General features: G+C 38.3%; 1 protein-coding gene across 2 annotated transcripts in view; it reads right to left on the reverse strand.

Annotated features, from left to right (window-relative positions):
- Positions 1–18,401, reverse strand: part of LOC123315781 (lachesin-like) — a 116,604-nt gene that overhangs the window by 67,078 nt on the left and 31,125 nt on the right. For both annotated transcript variants that reach the window (XM_044901634.1, XM_044901633.1), the window contains exons 2-3: positions 13,666–13,725; positions 61–161 (exon numbers count right to left, since the gene is read on the reverse strand). In XM_044901634.1, coding sequence (XP_044757569.1) covers positions 61–161; positions 13,666–13,725 — 161 coding nt within the window. The remainder of the gene's footprint in view (positions 1–60; positions 162–13,665; positions 13,726–18,401) is intronic.

Raw genomic sequence — 18,401 nt, forward strand, 5'->3', positions numbered from 1 at the left:
AGTTTCTCTCTTGAGAAGCACACGACCGCGTTGAACATAACAAAGAACGTAGGAACATACCTTGAATCCCTTAAGATTGTCGACTACACAGGCAAGCAGTGCGTCCCTCCCAACTGTCACTGTCACGTTAGGAATTGGCTCTGCGAACCTCGGGAATGCGTCTGTAACAAGCATTTTATTCAGACACTTTCGATTCTGAGGTACATTTCATGGATGATGTGTGCTGTGGAATCAGTTCCTTGCGGAAACTGTTGTGAAAAACCGTTTTATGAATTTGAATAATGTATCAATCAGTTGGATCGTAGAAAACAGCAGGCAGGAGAAGATACCCATGTTTAAAGTTGAAAAGACGAACAAATTTTTTCATGTTGCATTCTATTTTTGTTTTTTTACTCATCAGTCAAATTTAAGACGATTCTGAGAAAAATGCAACTAAAAACTTAGTATGCTTTCGAATGTCAGAAAAATGTTGCTATCTTCAGGTGAATTATTTTTGCTGTGACTATAATTTATTATCGTTCAATGGATTGTTTCTCCCTCAGCAAAAGCTTTCCAAGGCATATTTGGTAGTATCGTCCCTACTGGTTGAATCGCATTATTATTTGTTTAGGCCACAGCTGCTTTACTTTACGATCTGTTCAGTTTTCAGAGTGAACGCACAAACAAATGGAATATATATGAAATTTCTCGAAGATAAGGCTCGTGTTAATAAACATACACTGAATGTTTTTACCAAGTGCTTTTCGAATTTTTGCTCTCGATCCTTGTGTAAAAATTTTCTATAAAACAACTTATTTTATCGTGCTTTTGAAATCTTGTGCCTATGAGAAAAAATAAGAAAAACTGATATAAATAAGAAGAAATGATTCCGAAGTTTTCAAATTCGGAAGCAAAACTCTTTTATTGTGCAAAAAATTCACGAGAACAAGAAAAAAGTGTCGTCTCGACGATGAAATATAACTTCTTGTCTCAAAAACAAGAAGAGACTAGACAAAACTTTAGATAACGGGACTCTCCTGGGCATCTCTAAGTAAATTCCTCACAAAAATAGGAATAACAAAATAACTCCAACGTTGGAAACTCTGATTTCGAGCCATATATGTTGCAGGGAAGTTCACCAGCTTCCAAGGTTGTTTACATTTTTTACCTCAGTTCAGGTTAGCTGAAAAGAGCAAGATGCTGTAGCTTATTTTGAGTGAAGACCTTCAGTTAATTGATAGCTCTGATATGATGTCACATTTCAGAGAGTGAAGATGTGTAAGGCACTTAAGTCAGCTCATTTCAGCGGATCTTTCACACGCACCTGCCGATGTACGAGGATGTATTGGTATCTAGTAAGCCTAGACCAGTTCCACGCATCAAAAAATATTGCGTTACCATAGCAACGAACAAAAACTCATTAGAAGTGTCAGTGTGAAGTTTGAGGTCAAAAAAGTAAACCAGAGTTACGCAATAAATTAAAAGAAAGAAGATGTCCACCGAAATTGTGAAAATCGAGAACTTGGAGTATCGAGCCATCATCATGTACCTGTATTTAAAAGGGTTAAGATGTAAGCAGATTTATGAAGATATGCTTAATACCCTTGGTGATCAATGTCCTTCGTATGGACTGCAAGCTTCAAAAGAGGTAAATTTTCCATTGAAGATGATGACCGATCGGAAAGACCAATTTCTGTGTCAGTCCCCGAAAATATCGATGCATTTCATGACTTGATTTCATCAGGCCGTCGAATTGGGCTAAAATGGATATCTGAAGCACTGAATCATACGAACGCGTTCATCATATAGTTCACATCAATTTGGACTTGAGAATAATTGCTGCAAAATGGATGCCTAATTGTTTGAATGTTGACCAAAAGCGTAGAAGGGTAGAAGCATCGCGTTCGATCTGTTCTCGATTTGAAATGTAGACTTCTTAAACCGAATTGTTACTATGAATGAGACTTGGGCATATTTCTACCAATGACGGCTCGTCCGGGTATGCAGGGTCGGCCGGGCCGACCCAAAAATAATCGAGAAATGGAAAATAATTATAATTATTTTATTCTTCAAAACTTATTCCAAATGATTAATTTCGATATTAAATTCTCGATTAATTCCCTAGTAATACGTACGACAACTTATTTCGATCAACGTGACGCCCCTGTCGCCCTGAGTTAGTTTATTTCGAAGTTCTCTTTCCTTACGATAAACACGCTACACGCTAGGTCGGCCAGCCGGCAGTAGCCTAGTGAAACGCTTCAAGTTATTGTACTATACAGCACCTACGTCGCACGCAGTTATCACCAAGTTGAACATCGTATTACGTCGCTGCTAGATACATACACGGTCGGCCAGCACGAGTTGGGCCTACCTTGCTATGGTTTGGTCGTTTAGTTGTCATATTTCTAGATTTCCTCATTGTCTATTCTAAGATATTATATTATCAAATGAATAGTTAATCATTAAATATTATGTCTATTTTAGAAAAGAGCGTATTCGCACCTTTTAAGAGTAGTTTTAGTCAATGAAAATATAATATATCCCTAATTATAGTTAGATTTTTTTATTATTAAATGAATAGTTTATTTTTGAAAAAGGGTATTCCGACCGTATAAGAGTAGTTTAGTGATTTTTTGACCATAAAAATTCGTAATTCCTAGTGAATTTATAAGGGCACGGTGATTTCGAAGCTTCTTGAATACGCGTAGGCCGGCCGGCCGAGCCTCGGAGTGGGGATATAAGAATCGCATCCGCATCGCTGTTCCCATATTATGAATTGAATTAGGTCAGTGTCGTAGAATAAGAGAAAGGGGTGCACGTGTTTATCAGTTTTCTTCGATTCATTTCGTAAATTTTGACAATCTGAGTGGTTCTAAATTTCTTTAATTGTTGAATAATTGGAGTAGTAGCAAATCGAAACAAACTTTGCATCCTGTCACAAGATCATGTGACAGTAGAAGGAAGAATGGTGAAATAAAGAAAGGAAAAATTAGTACATTTTCACTTAAAATCAAAATTGTAGATGTGTTTCAGTGAACTTAAAATTTTGATTCGTATTGACGTTTTGTGTTGTAATAAATTTGTTATCGGTATTTACAGAGAGACACCGAAGAAGAATAAAACTATTATTCAAAAGCTGGGCAAAAACAAAGAAGTATAGTACATTCTTTCTCCAAAAACAAGCCTTTATATCGCATTGAAAACGAAACTTTTATACACTGTTGTATAAAAATAAATCAGACTATATCAACAGGATGGGGCATAAGTCTGAAATAAAATTAATATTTCTTCAATATTAATCAACCACTCAAAATGAAGACACTGAAACCCACCAATTGCTTTTCAATTACCTTCTTTTTCTATCAATGAGTAGTTTCTCAACCAATAACTTAACATCAAGATGCTGAAAAACATGTCATTTCTGATTGCATTTATTTTTGGGAAATAAAATTGAATATTTTTTTCCATCCCTTAGCCGCAACCCTATCCAACTTATCTTCAGAAACTTAATCGACAAAAAATATATCAATATTTAATTTTAGAAAAACAGAGATTATGGTGGGATTCCACGTTTTCATTTTCAGTTATTGGTTGAAAAAATAGATATTAATTTTATTTCAGGATATTCCCCTGTATATCCTGGGTCTGGCCGACCCACACCTTATGGGCACGAGCCGTCACTGATTTCTACGATCCAGAAACAAAGCAACAATCGATGGAATGTCGACACTCTGGTTCTCCAAGTTCTAAGAAGTTTCGTGTCCAAAAATCTGCTGGAAAAGTTCTCAGCTTCAGTTTTTTGGGATTGCCATGGAGTATGCATGAATGATTTTTCGGATAAGGGTAGAACAATAATCGGAAATTACTATTCGACATTAATGGTCACTCTTCAGGAAAAATTAAAGAGAAAAGACGCGGAAAGCTATCCAAAGGTGTTTTGTTTTTGCAGTACAACGCCCCTGCACATAGATCTCATTTTGCCATGCAAAAAATTCGTGATTTAGGATTTGAATTACTACAACAGCCCCCTTATTCACCAGACTTGGCTTCATCCATCTATAATTTCTTCCCTCAACGGAAAAAAAGTTTAAGTTAATTTTCTACTAACGAGGGGTAATGAAAGATGTTGAGGTCTGGTTTTGCAGAGCAAGAAGAAACATTTTTTTGTAAGGTCTTGAGACGTTGCAGGTTCGCTGTAATAAATGTATCTAAAAGAGGATATGTTGAGTAATAAAATATTTTGACATTGAATTTTTGTTAGGTTCTATAGTAGGCTAAGAATTTTTCAATATATTTTCGTACATCAGCAGCGGCCTTGATGGAAAAACATGCAGTCTGTTGTGAAATCACCAAGTACCTGCCCTTAATTGAAAGCGAATTTGAGGAAGACAGCAGGAAATCTGAGTAAAATAAACTTTTTTGTTAAAAAAAATCTGTTCTTCGCTCCACACAATAATATGATGAGTATCTCGTATCAGAGAGCTATTTGCAACCTTAATTCCCAAATCTAACAAAATACGAAAGCACGAGACCCAATCTGATAATCACAGAGAACAGAAGCAACATCCCGACCACGTACCACCCCATTCTCCACGATTACATCCCCAACTCACGACGGGGATCAAAGAGACGAACACTACAAATAAAGCATGAAAAGCGTATTGAAAATCACCGAGCCGGTCGAGCGACAATTCTCAAGACGACAAAGCGTTTCATCGGTCTTGTATCTCAGTCCCAGGACCCGTGCGGAAAATATAACTTATGAGGATAAACCCGGGGATCATGACGACCGACCGGAAACTTCATATGTGTCACATATTGGTTTGTGTGAAAACGACAAGTTAATTCATTGGCGTCGATTCGAAAACGGCGCCGTGGAGCGAACGGCCAACTTTTTCGATGAAGCGGGTTCGAATTGATAGATTGTTTTATTTGGTGGCCTCGGTCGTTACGGTCCCACATATGTTCTTTGTAATGGCATTGTGGGGGACACGTAAGTTTGAGGGCGACTGTAGACATGACGTTTGGAGAATGATTTAAAGTCTGACCATAATGGTTTTTGTCGGTGGAAAAGGGGATTTATAAGGTTTCTTGTTCATGGGAGAACAATGAACATAAAAGGGAGGCGAAAATGGAGGCAATGAAGTTTAGGATAACGATCTAAGTCTAGTTATAGCATTCTTCAGTCTAATTGCAATTACTTCAATCGGAGTAAAATGTTGTTCTTTTAAATTCTTCACAAGGATACTGATTTTAGAAAAAGCTTTGTACACTTAAAACATGTTGAGCAATTTTAATGCCCTTTTCTGTGTTCTGTATCAACAGAGTTACAGTCTTGAGATCAATACCCTGAAAAGGAATTAATAACCATTCTGTTGAACATCAGGATTAGTACTTCAAAAGACAGTTCCAAGACATATGTAAATCATTTGTATTCTCCTTCTGCCAGCTGCATCCTGCTGCTTGCCTTGAATGGATCAGATTTCAAAATGGATGCTACACAGATGATTAAAAAACCACCACAGGAACTGACATGTCAATAATCATGAACCAGATGCTCGCTATCTTTGGTTTTCAAGCTTCGTTTAGACTTGCAATTGAAAAATGTGTTGAAACCACCTATCAGAAGTGTATGTGACTGATGCTTTTTTGAATCAACAAATTCGAAGTAGGCTCAACATTACGTCATACTGATTTAAGTGATTCTTTTGGCAACTGCATTAGAAATTAGAGAGATAACCTCTCCATTAAACCTGTCTGAAATTCGTCGGCCCAAACCGGTTTTGGCATTAGCGATCCATCTAACATTCAAGGTGTTATCACAGCACTGAGCTTCTATATCATCGATTCAGAAATGATATTCATAAACCTTCGAGTATGGGTTTTCAGAATCTCGAAAACCAAAGAAAATTAAAAAACCAACCCACTTGCCGGAGAAGAAGTACGAACGCATTTATGCTTTTTCTGTAGTGAAGAAGAGTGCATTTTTCAGAAGAATTTCAAGAAAATGAAATTGACCGAAAAGAAATATTCTGGATCAATCTTTCAAGGCTGTATCATTTCTGAAAGTATCGAAGGAACTTTCATTAAATATATAGTCCATTCAAGAATGATTGACATCTCGGGTGGCTATGGAAAATCGAATTTAAGTTGGTAATAGCCCATAAGTTACGATTTTGTGTTGCGGCATTCAGGTTGGTATTGTGAATGAACAGTGATCTTTTATAAGTGAATCTATGCACTGAGTCACTGACCGAAGATAATTTGAAATTTGTACTGCTGTTTATGTCCTTAATTCATTCGTACAAATTAGAAACATTATTCTATCAATTCTGAATGCAGATTAATATGATATGAATTTGAATATTTCTTCTTTTCAAATGCTTTTCTAGGTTATATTCATTTATTCCAGTTTTGTGATTAAAACTAAAGAAATTATTGAAGTTTTTTTATGACCAGACATTAAGCTGCGTCTTGACTTTCAAGACCTACTGGGATGTCAATCATTCTTCAATGGATTATACAAATTTCTCCATCTTAGGGTGAGCGCCCACCAAAGTACCTTTACACTGACATGACAAGGCGATGCAAAATAATAACTGAAACTACACTCAGATGTGCGATATCTGAAAATTATGAACCGCCTTTGTCATGTATGTGCCATGTCAGTGCTAAGCTACTTTGGTGGGCGCTCCCACTTAGTGAAAATGTAAAATTTACCCTTACACGAATTCAATTATTGACAATCATACTCTTATGGGGCCCACACACTATACGATTGCCTGCATGCCGTCACCCCAATAGGATATTAGAAGGCCAATAGGTATGACAGTGTAGCATGCACTGCCTGCAGACGGATGTAGAGAACTGCAGATCTTTGCCTGATGATAGCACACACTTATGAGTCCAGAGCATGTCCAGGAAAGTCGATAACAAAAAAGGACTGCTGGCAATCCCGGCATGTTTCTTCGTTGAAACATTCCGAAATCTGTCATCAGTTCCTCGTCTGTACAGCGTCCATACCAGTCCGCACCACAAGCAGTTTAAGATCAGATCAGATCAGGTCAGATATTAATTGATCAATGTGTGGACGAACCCAAAAGACAGTTAAAATGATATTGCATGGGCTCATTAGAGCATCTAGAGTTAAAGTACAAAACTGCAAGAACAATTTTATATACTATTACCCTCATACTGGTTTTCAATGGGAGTTCTTCATCCAGAAAATTCTCCAAGTATTTGACCAATGCATGCTCTACTGCTGTAGTCAGTTTGAATCTCCCTAATCATTCGAAATCAACATTTACAGCAACAGCGGTTAATACTGTCACCTTTTGTGTCCAGGTTTATGACTTCAACTTGATCGTGTCCATGACACCACTGATATTCTTCTCTTTCCTTTTTTCTTTTCAATTTTCTTTCGTGATGTTGTTCTTCGACTTCTTTCTCTTCATCATCGTGAATATCAATTAGTCGAGCAATACTTTGTAAAATTCTCTTTGGTTCATCTAAAAATGTTTCCTCCTTCATCCATGCTTCATCTACAAACATTAAGAGATGACCTGTTCTGAACCCAAACAGCCTTTTTTACTTCTCCATATTGACTTCTGTAGATTATTCTCTCCGCTTTTCTGCTGATCAATGTTGACAGATTCATGGGTCATTAGTTTATTTATGTCTTTTCTTCGTTTTCCATTATTATTCCCGATTTTGCAGCGAGCATAAAAAACTGGACCGTTTTATGGTGGGAGTGCCCTCATTACTTCTCTTGTATGCTTAGGAATCCCATTAAAATTCAAATAAATACCTGCTCGACCCGAGGTCGAAACCGGCTCAATTATTCAGAGGCGTTTCAACATGACAGAATCCCCTCCCCGGTATCAATAATTAAAATCACCTTTCGTCTCCTCATTACAGCGAGGCGCAGTCAGGACCCTGTCCCGTCAGGAACAGGCCTCTCTGACGTCGCGCGGAAATGCAGCCCGGAAGGACAACTACACCGGAAGCCGGCAGCAGCACTTATCGCTTCTCCACTTCTACGGAGTGGCGTGGAGGCAGCGCTCGTTACTGGCCCTTATTTAATTTTCATTTTACGTCTTTTGCCCAATTTGCATCGTCGACAAGAGGTCGAGCTTCCCGGCTCCGCACTCGTCTTTCCCTGCCAATTTATTTTTTATGCTTATTTAGGGCCGAATTTCTGGATCTGCCGTACGCATCTCGACCGATTTAACGATGAGAATCGAATAATGAAACTTGGCACTGGGATCAGAATTGAGTTCTTCACAAATGAGGATTTAAAACGCTTATCAGCGTTTTTTTTTAGGATGATTCGAATTTTTTTCATCCATCCGGCGATTGTCAGAAGCTGCAAGGGTGTGTTAACATTCATTCGGCTGAATAATATTTTCCGCCGATTCTTCATCTGAACTCTCTTCGGTTCTTTCAGGAGGTCATGACAACTAATTATCTCCGTAATAGATCGGAACCATCTAGAGGATCAGATGAAACCAATGAAGCTATATAGCTTTATATAGGTATAAAGAATATCTTCTCAGAGCTTGAAGGACACACATGTTGGAAATGACAATATTGAGAAAAATTGAAGACATCCTCAAGTCCAAAAGACTTCAATCAATTGGCACAGAGCCAAGTCAAAGCAATCCAGTCAGCAGACAGCAAGCTGCTATGGTGCACCTTGGTTTATCAGGAACAAACAGATTTAGATTTGAAGATGAATAGAGTCACCATATTCATGCAGTGGAAAGCCAAACTGGATTAATATCCGAATCAAGCACTCAGGAGAATAGTTTATTATGACCCGGGCAAGACAGAGGAAGAACGAACATTCAGAAGAGAAGACCAAGGAACCGAATAAGCAGTATCTTCAGAAGAACAATCCCAAAGGTGGGTGGTTAAATAAATTTATAGAAATGCCCATATCACCAACAATTCCTATATTCAAAGGGCGCATAAGCCCATTTAAGTGTCACATAGCTAAGATGGATGGGGAAGTCCTTCAGAAGAACAATCCCAAAGGTGGGTGACTGAACAAATTTGAGACAGTAATGCCCGTTTCACAAATATTTGCTACATTCAAAGGGCACATACGTCCATCCAGTTAAGTGACACATAGCTAGGATTTCGTTTCAACCAACGAAGGCTATTTTTGAAATACCTATAGTAGGCATAAAGAAGGTTATGACTCGGGCTATAAGGAATACTCAGATAGGGGCTTATTAACAAGCCTTCGCAGTTCATCCTCAACGAAGAAATAATTGTCGTTTCAGATAATGCAGATAATGCTCAAAGAGGTACATATTTTTCTTTGATTCGGATCACTCTACGGTAAGCCGTTTGTTATCAATTTTTGTGACTAGAGTTAGTATTGTACTTTGTTTCATGTTTAAATGGAGAAATGGAAAAGATTTCTTGTGTTTTAAGGAATCATGAACTCATGGCGCTCCGTGCTTCTGGTGTTTTTAAATCCTTTGGGTTGAGGCCAGTGTACTTGAACTACTAGAACTACTGTTCCACTACATCGACAAGATAAAAAGACTTGCCTGTGCGTGCATCACTGGTGTTATGAGAACATGTCCAACTAGAGTACTTGAGGTCATCCACAGATCTCACTCCTCTCTACATCTAGTGATAGATAGGGTAGCACATGAGGCTATCCTCAGAATTTCTAGGGAAAGTACAGGTAATGAGAGATTTAAATGTCAGAGAGTTTGGTCCTCCCTGAACAAGTTTATCTCATCAGCAAACCTACCTAGTGATGTTTTCATTAAGAAATCAAGCATTGAGAAGAACTTGAACACGATGATTTGTAAAAGAGAAGAATGGAAAAATACTATACCTACTATATAATAGTACCCAAAATTTCCTAGTTAATACTATCACATGGTATACATATGGTTCAAAAGTACCTAGTGTACAATATCGTTAGGCCAGGCGCAAATTGAAACGCGGGTTGGTGAGGTGACGCAGCTTTTTCCTGCGCTGCACGAACTATCTGACAAGTCACTGTCACACTTTATTTGCGGGGTCTTGTTCTTTTCCATGTTTCACAAAAACTCACTCTGCGTCACCTCACTTACCTGCGTTTCTGTTTGCGCCTGGCCTAAGGCTCCTGCACAAGTGTTTTTTGTTTTCAGGCAGAAATACTTGCAATTGAAATATTCGTAGTCATAAAGCTGGAACGATGTCCCATAGTGATCCATTCTGATAGTCAAGCCACTATAAAAGCACTGAGCTCCTGCCACCGACTCAAAGCTGATGTGAGGCCAAAGGAAACTCAGTGAAATGGGCAAGAACAACAAGGTCTCCTTAGGCTAGGTTCCAGTTAATAGCATAAACGCCACTTACTGGTCCAGAGCCTTTTTGTAGTATTGGAAAAACACCTATAAGGAAGAGTTCCTGAAGGACAAAACCAAAAGAGAAACACTCTGGCAGAATCTTTCAGGAATGCAGGAATTCCAAAATATTCCTCCGGAATTTCAAAACTGCAAGATCAAAGAAGTATTTGGATATGGGTAAGAATGAGCTACCCTTCCTCAGAGGACATTGTGGCCTTAGAAAGCATATGATGAAAATGGGCTTATCAGAATCTGACCAGTTCAGATTTTGTGGGGAAGGGGAGGAAACTCCTGTTCACCTGATTACGGAATGCCTCGCCATTGCAAGGAATGTATAGGACGAGAAAAAAGGTAGCCCTCTCCGATACTGGAGTTCATAGGAACTCTTTAGCTGGAGGACAAGCTGTAGATGGAGCAGTTGTGAAAACTGCTCTGATGGAAGGCACAATAGACCTCGGGGTTGCAGTAAGATGTAACCCCCTAACCAAATTATACACCGAACTGTGGCACTTCTGAGGCAGATCTACTTTTAAATCTTTCTGAGTGCTGTTGGTGCGAACGATCATTAACCCTCCCAGACCTTCGTCTATAAAAGATTCCCCCTGCTGTTGTTTCTAATATCAGCAACAAAAATATCAGTGAGTTGAACGTGCAATGAACGTACATGGTGAACTTTCAGTGAAATAGTTTCACTATTCGAGGCATCTGCTCGAATCAAAGAGAACAATTTTTTCGATGCGGAAACCGTTGATTCGCGACGAACGAATACTAAAAAGTTCCAAAGAGACTGAATAATATTCACACGTAGGCTATCTTGGCGAGGTATGAGAAAAGGTGACTTTCCTTTATGCAACCCTTTTATATATCTCATAAAAAAGGAAACGAGATTAAGGCAGGAGTTTTATATGAGAATAGCCTAATGTAGAAGAAGGCGCTCTGAATACACAATGGTGACCCAGTCGTAGCAGTGGCGTTCGAGCCGGCTCTCGGTGAAATTTCATTTTGAGTTTTCCCCGAATCGAAAAGGACGAATGTACCGATGAACGTTGTGGAAATGTAGGGAACATGTGGAAATTCTTTCCTCGAGAAAAGGATTATTCTCGCGACGGAAAATAAATGAACTTACTTAAATTCTCTCAGTTCACGTTCCGCGGCGTCGATTACGAGGTCATTTCATCCGAATGAAATGAAGGAAAATTTGATAAAAGTCTAGGAAAATTCTCCTCAACTCGATCAGAATATGCGAAAATAAAAAACTATAAAAAATACCCAACTGAAACTTCAATTATCATTGTTCATCTTCTGTTCTGTCTAACAGCTTTGGCGGAGCATCAAGATCTTTTGAACAAATTTCAATGTATAATAGGATTTCCCAGATTTTCATAAACCTCACGTTGCGTCAACAGAAACACTGGTAAATCTCTTAAGGGGAAGTAATACCTCAAGAATCTCCATTCAAAAACGGCATTCACTAGTTCCTAATTTACGCTTTCATTTTCTTACGTGAAGCCTTGATTTTTTTAAAATTGAAGTTAAAGGACGTCTTGATGTCACCCCGTCTCTTTGTCTTCCAATTTAGTTTTGTTATTTTTATGAGAAAAAAATACAGAGTGATTCATAACTATTGGGACATAGGCTAAGGGCAGATTGTTTGGACCAAAATATGGCGATAGAACCAAATATACCCGAATAAAATATTGCTGTGGAAAAAGATAGAGGGCGTTAAAGTTTAATTTTTTATAAGGAGACAGAATAATATTTTCTTCGAAATTCGAAAGTCGTTTATCAAAAGAATTAGGAAAGGCATAGAGGTCGGGGGAGGCCACGTAAAACATTTAATTTAAGTTTATTCTTTTTATTTTACATTGTTTTTAATTATGCTTCATCATGAAAATGAATCGTTACTTCAAATTCCCTTTTGATGCTCTGAAATGTGCAATTGTGTTTTTCTTAAAAACAGATGAAAAAATATACAGTGAAATTATTAGCAAAAAACGAAAAAAAAATTCAACTTTAACGCGGTCTTTCCCACAGCAATATTTTATCGAGGCAAATTTGGTCCTATCGCCATATTTTGGTCCAAACAATCTGCCCTTAGCCTATGTCCCAATAGTTATGAATCACCCTGTATACTCATGTAAGTTAGGAGTGTACATACGGTTAACCTACCTGAAATGGCAGAAATATGCAAGTCTGCTTTAGAACGACAACATAGAAGAGAAATGAATAAAATAAAGATTCTAACTGGTGGATTCTGGATCTTTTTTCACAAACAACTCAAGTTTCAACATGGAACTTTAGCTGATTGTAGGGCACTTACTGTGGATTTATGCAGCCCAAAATAACAAACATCAAATAACAATTACTATCAATTAACAAATAGCAAGTATAACTTTAATGTCTATTTTTCAATGAGAGTGTTTATTCAGCCAAGTAACAATATCACTTCACAAGCCCACACTTAACTTCTACGTCATTTGAACTTAATACGCAGATAGATGTGCAACAGAAGAAAAACGCAGGGATATAACAGAAGTTTCTGTAAGTAGAAATTACAGTTGATTTATAATATTATGAAAATATGAAGTTGGGTTATTTGTTAATTTGTTCTGCATAAAAGGCAACATCCAGGCTATTTGTTACTTGATAATTGTTACGTGATACATACCTGTCCAGTGATAAGTGCTATTCGATGCTGCATAAGTCAACACTTACTCTATTTGGCATTGTGCCTATGAAGTTATCAATGAGAGTTTGAGGACTTTATTATCATTGGCCAGCTGTAGTAGGTCAGGTAGGCGGTGTAATTGCCGTGACATTCCAGACCAGACATGTTCAATACAAATTTGGTCTGCAAAGGCAGCATGACAATATATTTGGGTTATGTCTGAGATTTCTATGCATACTTCCTTGCAAGTATAAGGGTGAATATTTTTAATAGGCAAATCGGCTTGTATGATCTTCTACTGTGAGTGATTACGTTTTACTTTTTATTTATTGCTTAGAGGTATTGATGCAGAAAAAATTTGAAACAAGTTTTTTTTTCATTCAAATTTCTACTTTTTTGGTCATTGTTCACATACAGAATTTTTAACGGACATCCTTTCTCAAATGGTTGTTATTCAATCTATTTCTCAACTCATTTCTGCTTCAGAAATTCATGTTTTTGTCATTGTTATTACAATTTTCTAACTGTGAATCAGTCATTGAAGTGCACTGAAGAAGATTTTATATACATCGAAACTTCAGTTTTCTGTCAAATTCGGGCAAAAAAATGCCCATTCATTATAAAAAATTAGTTAAGATAGGTATGTTTTATGCAACTTACCGAGGGTGAAATCGTTGACCGCTGATACTCCATTGGCTTCTACATTTCTCGTATGGCGGCCTGAAATAAATAATAAAGGTATGAGACAGAAGTTTTCCCGAAAGATACACCGCAATAGAAACCAGTGGGCCCTGAATTTGTGTACAGAGCTACATAACTATCGGAGTGTAAACAAATGAGGTTATTTGAGTAGAGCTATTCCATCGGAGGAGAAAGATTGAAGCATTACCAATGGAAAATATTATTTCTAAACGGAAACACAGTCTATTTTATTCCGTCAACCCAGTTATGCGAGCACGCTGTTGACACAACGACTTCATGAATTCTCTGAACTTGAATATTCGCAACGTTGCTATGGTATACCTACTGTCTACGAAAAAGCTCTTCTCCGTTTCACCCTCCTTTGTTGGGATCCCCCAGAAAAGAGGATAGTGCACAAACAGAACGTATTATTTCGAATTTCAATCGTATAAAAGAACCGTTAACATGATCCACGGTACCGCAAATACAATACCGCATATAGACAACGAGAATAACATAATACCGACCGTATATATGTGCAACGTATTTATTGTACCGTGCATCACATCTGGAAAACTCCGAAAGTTCATTTTCCACATCGCCGGCCGTTCTCTCATTACAGCGGATAGAGCAAACCGAAGCATTTTTGAGCTATTTGTCCGTTCGTATCCGGATAAAACAGCATCGCATGTCCTTCGTACGATGCAATCCGTACGTTATAAGCTCCGTAGCGATGTATAAACGATATTTTATGCTATCGGATTCAATCAAGTCCGTGATTTATTGTACCGGAATCGAAAATATGCTCTTCTCCGCTGTCGGCTCCCATTGTTATGTGTAATTCGTTTTGAGCATCTGCCCCTGTATCGGAATCTCGATGATTTGTTGGTTTGAGTTATGGCAGCGTAACATGTTGGAGCAAATTAGATTAGGGACGATAAGGAGGGTTATTTACGTTCGCACTCTTCCTTTCCGCTCATCCGATATCATAAAACGGGCTGAAGGAATACAAACGGTGATCGTAAAAGATACCGAGTGAATTATCTGGGATTGAACGTATTCAATACAAAACGTGATTGTCCGGAGCTACTGTTTTCACAGAGGCGAATTTCGTTGAATGGTGGTGACGCAGCAAATGAATCACTTTCACCCGCTGTCACAATGCGAAGTACTATACGCCTATTCAACCTGTAGAAAATAAAACAAATTGAAGATTATTCGTCAAACTGCCCAAACCGAATACAACAAATGGTGAGTTTATGCAGAGTTACAACGAACTTGTACTTAAGAAAAGAACCAATCTAATTAGTAGAAGGCCTGCAAGTGTCAGCCATTTGCCCATGAGATTGGTCCCTTTTTTAAGCCTTGATCATACTAGGCCAGTAGTTTAGTCGAGTAGCGAGTAATTTATAACCTAAAATACTTGCTACTCTCCAAAAATCGTTCGTACCGGTCGAGTCGAAGATTTTGGGGATAAATTTGCCTGGTAAATAAAAAGAGGCTACTGGTGAGAAAATCGATAAACAGTAGGTATCAACTAGGAGCTATCAATTGTCTACTGAAAGAATTGGAAATAGAAGATTCCAAAGAATACTTCGACTGGAAATGAATCTACAAAAAAAAACGATGCGAACATACTTATAATTTCTTAGGGCTAATTGCTAGTGTGTGCCCTCCTGTGACTGAAGAGACCCAACCGTGACCTACAGATCCTTCCACACTCCGGGCATGGATAGTCACCAACCAGATCTGGCCTCCGCTGTATCCTTCTCGAATCTCCATTATAACTGTGTACCAAAGACCTCCACTGTGACCTATCTAACGCTAGTTGTTTCCAGTTATGATTGGCATTTACTGATTTTTGGGATTGATGTAGTATATCCTTAAAGCGTTTATTCTGGCCTCCTAGTTTCCGAGCTCACTCTGTGAATTCGCCATACAGAGCTATTCTGGGGAGTCTTGTGTCTTGCGTCCTCAGAATGTGGCACGCTTCATCTGAGTTGGGCCCTCGTTTCTTGAGTCTCAATTGTTGTACAACTTGCGCGCTGCAAGACTTCTGCATTTGAAACTTTGTGGAACCATTTAAATTGCATTATTTGTCTTAGATGACGTTGTTGCGTTTGTTCAAGCTGTTTAATATGTCGCCTGTAGGGCGTCCAGCTTTCGCTTCGTAAAGAAGCGTTGGGAGGACCACTGCTTTGTAAACAGCTGTCTTGGTCTTCAGATTGAGGTCGTGATTTTGAAACAATCTAACCTTTAGCTTCCAGAATGCCTGTAATGCCGAATCGATACGGTTGTGTATTGCCGTTTCTAGGTTAGCTCTAGTATTTATGATGCTTCCCAAGTATTTGAACTGCTCGACCTGCTCTAGAGTTTAATTCGTCAGGCTGATGTCTGTTTGAAGGCTTTCTGGCGGACTGACCAGGATTTTGGTTTTGTTGATATTGAGTGTAAGGCCTAAAGTTTCGTATATATGTTTATAGGTGTCCAACATTATCTCAGATCCTCTGAGCTGCTAGCGATAAGTCCGCAGTCGTCTGCATATTGCAGTTCCGTGATAAACTTTATACGGGTTTTTGCTCTGAGGCGCTTCAGCTTAAATAGGCCTCCATCAGATCTGAATCTTATTCCAACAGCTCTTACATGCATTCTCAGCAATTATCGAGACAACTATGGTGAAATTATTGAACATTTAAGGCGCTAACACGCAGCTTTGTTTTATTCCAGAGTTGGTCAAGAAATGGTCGGTTTTAGAGCCATTATGCTGTATTCTGGTGGTGTTGTTGGTATGAAGGCTTTTACACACTGCTAAGAATTTTTCTGTCTCAGATGTGCATGAATAACTTTCAAACTAACCAACATTCTACATCTCTTCCCCATTAAAAAAATGGTGGTTTTTTTCTCAAAACGGAAGTAAAACTTTTTTTCTTCGAATTTTCGAACATTCTTCGTTTCTGAGGGGGATTAAAGTGTCCTTAGAACAACCTGTATGTATAATTATATTAAATGTTGACCCAAAATGATTCTTATTGAGTAGATTTATGCCGCTGTATGCCAGGCGGCAATGCGGATCAACGCACAGCTGCATAATGTAGGCGCGGCTTTATACAGGTCTAGTAAAGGGTAATCTAGGGATAGGAAATATGCCATGAGAGAAAGAGAGAGGAAAGTTGAAGGTAAATCGCATCAGTTAAACAAAAGCAGAATTCTAGAACAATTTCCTCCGCTTCTAAGTTTCTAAGCCGCGGCCAATAGAAATTATAGTGATTAGCCAGCGCTTAGTTGCATTTGCACTCATGGAGGAGAGAATATCTCATATTCAGTCAAGTTATTCGTAATTTTTCGTTGGGGAGGAATGGTAAGGAAATGGTGATGGAAGAGGAAAAATATTTATTCTCTTTATTTTGCGTCTGATTTCGTTTATACATATCTGTATACCTGTGACCTTCATTGATTTGGTGCCTCTAGAGAATTTTCTCCGAATATGAAATTTTGCTGTATATGATGTGATGTCGTTTACGTGTAACAAAATATACAGCAAATTAGTTTTTAAGTTTCTAAACCAATCTGATTTTGCTTGGAGTACGATATAAAATAACGCACATATCCATTGAATGTACCCAAATATTCGTTATGATTTGGTTGTGACGAGAATCTGAATTCAGCTCACCATCAGATACTCCATCAACGGATAAAATTCTATATTTCATCACGTTTGATTATTGAATAATAATTCTATCGGCTTTGCCGGAATCAAATCTCCTATTATACAATATCTGCCTGCATCAGACAAAGTGCTCATTAGCTAGCCCAGCGCTATATTCACGACCATTCCAACGGAATTTTATGGAGGTTACCGCATATGCGGTTTTCTAATTGCACTTTATGTTGCATCCATGCCGTGAATATTGGTTGCTCTTGAATAATCGAATTTTTATCGAAAATCGTGCAATTTTGAAACGAATAAGTTGGCGTGGCGAACCGATAAGGATAATGTTATGAAATGAATATTCTTTTTCAATTCTACGAGTGTAAAGGAGGTTTTGGTGATAAGGGTGCAAAATTCGTTCAAACATAATTTTCATGAGGTGTTTCATATGTTGTAGTACTGAAGTGATGATCTGAGCTTGGCTGTGGAGTGGAATCATCTGATCTGACTCAGTTGGTGCTAATTTTTTCCTCTATATTATACAGTGAACATGCATGAGTCCTTTAGCTGAACTACCTTATCCTTAATCATCAATTCCCAAATTTGGATTATCTTCGAAATGTTATTATTTAGGAATTCTAAACAGATTCCTTTTACCATATTTATCGGGTGACATATGTGGAGCTGACGATGTGGTTTTGAGTTGAACGACCATATCACCACTTCATCAACTTGTGGAGACCCTCAAAAAAACCAAAGACCATCAACCCCTTGAAGCCCTCCTAGATACTGGAGTTCATTGTTCTGGAACTGGGGGGCGAGCTGTAGATGGCGCAGCAGTAAGAACAACTCTGATGGGTGGCACAATAGACCTCAAAGTTTAACCTGTTTTTTTAAATTAGTTGGGGAGCCGACGATGCTGAATCGGGATTTACTCGAGCGTCGTGGAGACCTAGTGGATTTTGAAGATCAGATGGTAGCAAGAAAAAAAGGTACTCTAATGTATGTACTTTCAGTGGTGGGGAAAGCGTCTGAGGGTTGTAAATAAAAGATGGAGGTTTTCTTA

This window comes from Coccinella septempunctata, chromosome 6 (assembly GCF_907165205.1).
Source record: "Coccinella septempunctata chromosome 6, icCocSept1.1, whole genome shotgun sequence".
Lineage (NCBI taxonomy): Eukaryota > Metazoa > Arthropoda > Insecta > Coleoptera > Coccinellidae > Coccinella > Coccinella septempunctata.